Source organism: Grammomys surdaster, unplaced genomic scaffold, assembly GCF_004785775.1.
Source record: "Grammomys surdaster isolate TR1022 unplaced genomic scaffold, NIH_TR_1.0 255, whole genome shotgun sequence".
In the NCBI taxonomy this organism is placed as follows: Eukaryota; Metazoa; Chordata; class Mammalia; order Rodentia; family Muridae; genus Grammomys; species Grammomys surdaster.
Genome location: NW_021604696.1, coordinates 7941364 through 7950346, shown reverse-complemented (window position 1 = coordinate 7950346; position 8983 = coordinate 7941364). Strand labels below are relative to the sequence as shown.

The 8983-nt window shown below is 43.3% G+C and overlaps 1 protein-coding gene across 1 annotated transcript; it reads left to right on the top strand.

The window, feature by feature from the left end:
• Nucleotides 1-505: 505 nt before the first annotated feature.
• On the top strand, nt 506-8918 carry Lyg2 (lysozyme g2). The gene is made up of 5 exons (XM_028775353.1): nt 506-548; nt 5211-5345; nt 6508-6704; nt 7357-7495; nt 8800-8918. Exons 1-5 carry the CDS (start codon nt 506-508, stop codon nt 8916-8918), a joined length of 633 nt encoding a protein of 210 aa, XP_028631186.1.
• The last annotated feature ends 65 nt before the right edge of the window (nt 8919-8983 follow it).

Sequence of the window (8983 nt, the reverse complement as noted above, 5' to 3'; positions counted from 1 at the left end):
ATCACTGCGTGAAATCTTAATCTACAGGTTGCTGCCACTAAAGGCTTCTTCAGAGACTTCTCTGGGAGGTGAGGGGAGGTGAGTGGTCACTTTCTTTGCATCTTGTGAAACACTGAGCGTGCTTCAGAAACGAAACCAGGGGAAGATCCCATCTGGGAAGAGAGAGAATACAACCACTCTCTGCTAAGTGTTCATGGGGCGGTAAGGTGTGATGTTGGATTGAAATCTACTGGGAATCTATTAGAGTGTGCTAAAGGTGTGCATGCTTCAGGCTGCAGGGATGCTGTCCAGGAGTCATACTGTTGGAGTGTGCTAAGGGCAGGCATGCTTGGGGCTGCAGGGATGCTGTCGGAGAGCTGGGAAACAGACATATTGGAAATGATTCTAAGCGTTTCATTGTGTTGTTTACATGACAAGGAATTCCTGTTGAGAAACTTTCAAGTTTTAAAATTAATCTGTTTGTATTTCAAACCAGAACAGGTCCCAAAGGATAAGAGTCACAGCCATGGTGCCCTCGGTGGTGTTCTGGGGACTTATTGCTCTCACTGGTAAGTAGCCATTTTCCCTTATTCTCAGGGTGTCTGTTTTCTAGCAGAGTCAGAAGGAACAATGATTGCATGCAACAAAAGAGTGACGTCTTAGGTATTAACCAACTGCTTAGTTGTTTGCTTTTGTTTGTGTGTGAATCTGTGATGTGTACAGGTGTGTGTGTGTGTGGTGTGTGTGTGTGTGCATGCACACACAGGGGCACATACACACAAGGAGAAGTCAGAATTGAAGTCATTCTTCTATCATTTGCTACTTTTTTTTTTTTTTGAGATAAGGTCTCTCTCTCTGAACCTGGAGATTCTGATTTGGCTAGGCTGGCTATCATGCTAGTGACATAGGAATTAAACCATTTTCCTATTGATGATCAACGGCTTTCTGTTTTTTGGGTTTGGGGAGGAGGATTTTTTTTTTCCAAAACAGGGACTGACTATCCTGGAACTCACTCTGTAGACCAGACTGACCACGAACCCATTGATTTGCCTGCTTCTGCCTCCTTCGTGCTGGGATTGAAGGTGTGTGCCACCACTGCCCAGCCCAACTGCTTGTTTTTAAGAGCATCTTCTGCTTGCTAATCACACAAAGGAGATATCCCTGGATTTAAAATACTTAAATGCTAATTAGTCTATGTACTTTCTGAGCATGCACCCATTTGGCTGAGTTTCTTATAAAGAGGGGTACGGAACAGTGCAAGAGTCAAGACACATGAAGAGAAAGTTCTCAGTGCCAGGTAGTGGGATGAGAGGGATTAAATGAGTTATGTAGAGGGGAATCCACTAGTGTGGGAGTTTAGAAGGAAGAGTTCACATCCATCTAGGAAGGTCAGACCTGAAAGGCTTTGGGGAGAGACATGAAATGTGGAGATGCCTGCTGGAGGGAAGGAATGACTTAGGAGAAGCACTGTAGTGAGATGCCAGAGAAGCATGCAGGGTAGAGTGAGCTGGTCGGTGAGGCCAGAACAGAAGAGTCCTTTCAATTTTTTAACAATTATTTTATTTTGTGTACATGGTGTTTTGCCTGTGTATATTGTCTGTGTACCACGTGTGTGCCAATGTAAGGCAGACAAGGGCACTGGACACATTAAAACTGCAAGATGGTTGCAAACCATTGTGTGGGTGCTGGGAATTGAACCCTTGTCCTGGAGGTTAATGAAGCAGTAAAGGATGAAGGAGGATGAGGAGGATGAGGAAGAGGAGAAGGGGAAGAAGAAAGAAGAGAAGAAGGAAAGGGAGAAGGAGGAAGAAGAGGAGGAGAAGGAGGAGATGAAGAAAAGAGGAAGAAGAAGAGGAAGAAGAAGAGGAGGAGGAGGAGATGCACCAGGTGTGGAGGCTCATCTCTGTATTCTTAGCACTCAAGAGGCTGATGCAGAAGAATTACAAGTTTGATATTAGCCTGGGCTTCATAGTGAATTCCAGGTTAGCCTGTGCTATAGAGTGATTCTTTTTCTCCAAAAAAGGGGGGGTAGATAGATACATAGATAAAAATAAGGAAAGAAAACCAGGAAACAGTAGCCTAAGAAAAATGAAGACCTTTTGCCAACAGTGTTCCAGTTGTCTATAGATTGGAAAGGAAGGACTTTGAAAGTCTTCTAAGTTTGGAAATAGGAGCCCAAGCTAACAGCAAATAATTTGCAGTTACCTGTGATCAAAAGCAGAGCAACATGTTGGTAAATTTTTACTCGTTTTTAATTGTCAGTTGGGAGCAGAGTTGTACAGCCAGTGCATTAATTATGAACTGCTGTACTATCTGTGTACAAGTGAAGGACGACTGAGTTTTTAAAAGACTTGTGTGTTGATGACATTGGCACAAGGAGTCGAGTGTCCGTGGTCAATGGCAGGTCCCATAAAGCAATGGTCCTCAAACACGCATGACAGTCAGCTGAAGATGCTACTAAAGATCAGGCTCCTTGGCCTTGGGGTAACATTACTCAGCAGACCTGGTATGACGAGCCCAGGGGCAAGCATTTTTAATAAGTAACCCAGTTTGCTTTGATGGCTGTGGGCTGTGGCTACACAGTGAACATGGCAAAGGCTGCCCCTCTATGAATGGATAGTGAGCCTGTCAATCTATCTGTAGCAATGTAAGGTAATGAGGGCCGAAGAATGAAGTGTGAGGATAATTCTTTTTCATACAGGCGAATAAAAAGGCTCTCTGGCAAAGCTATTTTGTGTGTGCCGAGGATTGAGCCTTTGTTCATGCGGAACACACACTCTATTCCTGCAATAACCCCCAATAACGCTTTGATGAGGTTACTTTTGGAAAAATATTAAGATATATATTTTATAAACAATACATATCCATATACATATACATATTCATATTCACATGTACATACGCATACACATACATATGTATATATGTGGTTTTTCCAGACAGGGTTTCTTTGTGTGGCTGGTAGTGTTGCCTGTAGCCAAGGCTTCATATGCTGCATAGCCAAAGATGACCTTGAACTCCTTCTACCTACTGAGTGAGTGCTTGGATTGCAGGTGCCACCACCCCTCCCAGTTTATGTCTTGTTGGTGATAAAACCCAGGGCTTCAGTCAAGTTAGACAAATATTCTACCAACTGAGCTCCATTACCAGGTCTGAAACTTCTTTTAGCTGTAGAAACTTTCAAACCTACACGACAGAGAATTGTAGAGTAAGCTTTCACAAACCCATAACCAGCCTTAACAGCTTGAAACCTTTGCTGCGTTCCGTTTTAAAGATTTATTTATTTATTTTATGTAAGTACACTGTAGCTGTCTTCAGAAACACCAGAAGAGGGCATCAGATCCCATTGCAGATGGTTGTGAGCCACCATGTGGTTGCTGGGAATTGAACTCAGAACCTCTGGAAGAGCAGGCAGTGCTCTTAACCGCTGAGCCATCTCTGCAGCCCAAACCTTTGCCACTTTTATCTAGCTTCCGACTCCTACCTTGCTTTACTCTCTCTCTCTCTCTCTGTGTGTGTGTGTGTGTATGTCTGCGTGTGTGTGCATAGATATGTGTATGTGGCGTGTATATATTTGGTTGGAGTCTTTTAGAGCAAATCTAAAACATCAAGACCATTTGCCTAGAGCTGAAGAGATGGCTCAATGGTTAGGAGTGCTTGTTGCTCTTTAAGAGGTCCCAGGTCAGATTCCCAGTATCACATTGTGGCTCACAACCATCCAACTCCTGTTCCACAGGATCCAATGCCCTCTTCTGGCCTTCGTGGTGCACAGACATACAGGCAGGCAGAAAATAACATAAAAAAACAAAAAAGATGCTGCTCCTGGCTTGCCACACACATTTTTTTTTTTGTCCCAAGCCAGGAATCGGCCATTTTTCTATAACTGGACTGTCTTAGAAGAGAGTGGTACTCAGAGACCACAGTTTGGGAGCTAGGAATGCTGCATCTGTTGGTGCTGGTGTTCCCTTCAGATCTTTGAAATGGCAAATTTGAAATGAATATTTTTTTCAAAAGAAAATTAATTTTATATTCACATAGATATTTTAAATTCACATTTAAGAACACAAAAGTTTTACATTGAGTCTACCTGTACCTCTACAGTGTTATATAAATTTTTTTCTAATGGTATACATGTTATTGTTTATGAAGTGTATCAAGATAACCAGCAGGAGCCTTTGAATATAATTTATAATTGCTTTGTGACACAATATATTCATATAATACATATAGAACTATCTGGTATTCTAGGAGGCATTTCACTCTGGCAAGTGCTGCTGCTCCATCATGACTCCTGGAGACCTCCTGTTCTCAATCTCTCTCTCTCTCTCTCTCTCTCTCTCTCTCTCTCTCTCTCTCTCTCTCCTCTCCTCCTCCTCCTCCTCCTCCTCCACCTCCTCCTCTTCCTCCTCCTCCTTGTGGTCCCTACCCATGACCCCCAGTCTGGTCACTGAAACACCACCTTTCTCTATCCCCCCAGTAATTGGCTGTTGCCAGCTTTATTTAACCAATATTTTTTTTAATTGGGGAGAAAGGTTTGTACAACAAGGGCTGGTATACTGGGAATTTGCTCATCTTGGGGCAACCAGATCTTGGGGTACAGAATTTAGCATATGAATACAAGTCGCACCAGACCAACCCCCAACATCTAATATCTAGCCCTGTCCCTTCCCCTAACAATTCTCATTGGTCTTTGGTTCATCTTTGTATTGTTCCTTTGAAAATATAAATATAACGGGATTGCACATGTACATGTACTCCTATCACGTGATGTTTTCACTTAGCCGTTTCCATGCCCAGAAGCATTTGTATCAGAAGTTGCTGTAGAACCTTCTTTGAGTCTTGTGCTGGGCAGGGACACAGCTGGAGAGTGTACTCACATACAGGAGGCCCTTAATTGGATCCCAGTGCTGGAGAGAAAAGTCCTGTGGCCACTTTCATTCTTATGGGGAAATGCAAAAGAATATATCTGAAACCTATATGCACTGATTTTCACACACATTTCCGTGGTGCTCTGGAATAATGTCCAGAAGTTAAAGTGAGAAAGGGTTACTTTTGCTTTGTCTGATGAATCCTTGGTAGAAAAAGTTGTTGAGCCGGATGTTATGGTCTCTACTGTTGCATAGCCTCTGTGTGTGTGTGTGTGTGTGTGTGTGTGTGTGTTGTGTGTGTCTGTCCCCGGGTCAAGCAATATTTCCTCACGGGCTTTACATAAATAATTGTCTGCCTTCCAGGCACTGCCAGGGGCTCATACACTCACTCCATGAATCCTCATGTGCACCCTCGTCTGTACCACGGCTGCTATGGAGACATCATGACCATGGAGACTTTTGGGGCCCCCTGCGACATAAACAATCTGATGAACTGTGGTGAGTACAAAATGGAGCAGGGTCCTATCCCTGATTCCCATTCTCATTTGCAGGGTTTTTCTTAGTAGGTAATTAGTTTTGAGACAGTGCCAACACTGTGATAATTTTGACAATAACAGCCATGAGTCAAAATTAAAATTAAGCCGGGCAGTGGTGGCGCACACCTTTAATCCCAGCACTTGGGAGGCAGAGGCAGGCGGATTTCTGAGTTCGAGGCCAGCCTGGTCTACAGAGTGAGTTCCAGGATAGCCAGGGCTACACAGAGAAACCCTGTCTCAAAAAAAACAAAAAAAAAATTAAATTAAATTAAAATTAAAAGTTAAAAAATAAGCTGGGTGTGGAGGCGTACACCTGAGTCCCAACTCTCCAGAGGTTCTCAACCTGTTTTGGGGAATGGGGGTCAAATGACCCTTCACAGGGGTCACATATCAGATATTTACATTATGATTTGTAACAGTAGCAAAACTACAGTTAGGAAGTAATAACAAAATAATTTTATGTTTTGGGGTCACTACAACATGAGGAACTGTATTAAAGGTCACAACATTAAGAAGGTTGAGAACCATTGGTCTATATTTTGAGTTCTAGTTCAGCCAGGGCTACCCTGTGAGACTCTGTCATTTAAAAAAAAAAATCCTAGCTAACCTAATAAACTGCTTTTTTTCTATTATCTCCTGATTCTTTCTAAACCACGCCTGGATGTGTTGATTTTGGCACAGCAAAACAATTCCAGAAATTAAAGTTTCAATTCTGGTTTTGCTGTACCCAACTTCATGGTGCAGCCTGAGTTTTCTAAGCAAGCAGAGCCTCTCATTCTTGGCATCGCTCTCCTTGGCAATCCCATGGCAAGCCTTCCTCATGCAAGGTCACAAATAAATCTGTGTTCTCAATGCACAGACACCACATCCTCCGGCACAGAACTAGCTGGTTGCAGGGCCAGATTGAAACCCTGATTCCTAATGCCCCAGTGCAGTATCTTGGCAGGAAGGAGAGGGAGAAACGGCTACAGAGACTCCTGCAGTCGTCCGTGGCCCCTGGGTTTCTGCAACTGGAATGATTGCCCTGAGCTGTGGACGTGGTCAGAAGTTGAGGCTAAACTAGTAGACTGAGAACCGGCTCCTTCTACAGCAGAGGAAATCCGTTTCGGTTTTTGTCGTCATAGGGATCCACGGTTCAGAAATGTTTGCTGAGATGGACTTGAAAGCCATAAAGCCTTACCGGATCCTTATCAAAGAAGTGGGACAGAGACACTGCATTGACCCAGCCCTCATCGCCGCCATCATCTCCAGGGAAAGCCACGGCGGGGCTGTCCTGCAAAATGGCTGGGACCATAAGGGGCAGAGGTTTGGCTTGATGCAGGTAGGGAGCCTGAGACTTTCCATCACCCTAACTTCATCTCCCAGTGTAGAAACTCAAAGTCCATTTCAGGACGGAACACCCCGTGTCTGGGCACACCTTGCTTTGTGACACCTGTGGTGTTTCATTCAGGGCGGCTATTGGGAGGAGGGAAGCCTAACTATTTAGATACCGGTTTCCAGGCCTTTTCTTTGTTTATTTTGAGGCAGCACCCCACTTTGTAGCTCTGGTCAACCGGACACTTTGTAGCCCACGCTGGACTGGAGCTTGTGCTGGTCCTGCTGCCTGGTAGTACTGAGATTATCCTTCTCACCAAGCCTGGTTAGAAACAATGTTATATTAGAATTGGCTGCATAATTATTTTCATCACCAGTGTCTCAAATTGGATACAAAGTATATGTTTTGAAATCTTTTTCCTTCTCCCCTTCCTCCCTCTTCCTTTTTCCGCATATCAGAAAGCACCCAGTGAACTTCTCCCAAACGGTTCTTTCTCTGACTCTCTTCTATGAGAGACAAGACAGAATGTAGACTTTCCTGGATTAGAGGAAAGATGCTGAAACCGGTATTTGAACTTGAATACAAAGGGAGAGGCCTAGGAACAGCAGAAACTGTGCCATCTTGTCCAGATACTGACATGATTGTTTGAATTTTCTAGCTTGATAAAAATATGTACCATCCTATTGGTTCCTGGGACAGCAAAGAACACCTCCTACAGTCTGTTGGGATTCTGACAGAAAGAATCAAGGCACTGAAGAGGAAATTTCCTACCTGGAATGCAGCTCAACACCTGAAAGGTAGGCCCCATGCCTTGCGATCTTCTTAAATGGGGTAGCAAATGAGACTATTGAAAGTAACTGTGCCCCAGGCCTCGTGGGAGCATCCCCACTGGGCTGGCTGAAGGCAGCAGGTCTCAAGAATGCATTAGCATCCTCTGAGCCCTGCATGACTTCACATCCTTTATCTTCCTGCTAGATGCTGGGTATCTAATTGCATCTCTGGTCAACTACTAAGCCACTGAACGCCACCTTCGGCATTAACAGAATAGTTTAAAACAGTGTTTACATTCTCATAGCTTTTTTTTTTTTCCTCCTGGGCCAACACTACTATTTTTTTCAAATGGTTTGAACAAAGTTTTACCTGGAGAAGTCTAAGTGAAAATCTTAATTTGGCTGAACTCAGAGCCCTTGAGGTCAGCAGCTCCAGATGGAATTAACTCACTAACCCCAGCTCTATAGCTTTCTCTTTTTTTGTTTGTTTTGTTTTGTTTTTTGGAGACACCGATGTAGCCAGTCATCACAGCCAGAAAAACAGAATTTTCCCCCCTTAGGTTCATTTGCTTTTTCTTCCTACCCATCATTTTCTCATTTTTCTTTTTGTAGGATTGTGACTTACATATTTACATGGATTATCTCTTTCCATCTTTTAATAGTCTGAATTCTGAGCAAAGAGTTTTCTGTTACTATCTCAAGATCTTCAAAGGCAGGAACAAGAACACTGGCATCAAACACAATTCCTTAAATATATCAATAATGACTGCAGATGAACTTATAGGGTAAAACAGTACATGCATGCATATAAACCCTGGTGAGAAATGAACAGGTCTTGGGTAGCTTGTACTCAGTGAAGAACCTTTCTGACATAATAGGTGCTTTAAAAACATGTTGGGCCGGGCGGTGGTGGCGCATGCCTTTAATCCCAGCACTTGGGAGGCAGAGGCAGGTGGATTTCTGAGTTCGAGGCCAGCCTGGTCTACAGAGTGAGTTCCAGGACAGCCAGGGCTATACAGAGAAACCCTGTCTCGAAAAACCAAAAAAAAAAAAAAAATTTAAAAAAAAAAATTAAAAACATGTTGGATAAATGAGTGAATGAATGAGTGAATGAATGAATGGATGAATGAATGAATGAATTGTTGAGTAAATGAGAAAATGTTTCAATCTTGTCTTAGTTCTGTCAGATCTGGGCTATGTAAAGAGAAAACGGAAACCTTACTACTCTGGACTATTTGCCTGGAGGGTGGTGAGGTGATGTATTGGAGGGCTAGTGTATTATTTCTGCTGACAGCTGAGACTGGAATTTAAACCTATGTGTTTCGTTTCAGGTGGTCTGACTGCTTTTAAGTCGGGGATGGAAACGATTGTCACTCCTGCAGACATAGAAGGTGACTTAGTGGATGATGTCCTTGCCCGGGCCAAATTCTATAAACGGCATGGCTTCTAGGCAGAGTGAGTTACATCGGCAAGATATTCAGCTGGTCCCTCTTTCAAGGCTTAATATTTGCCACT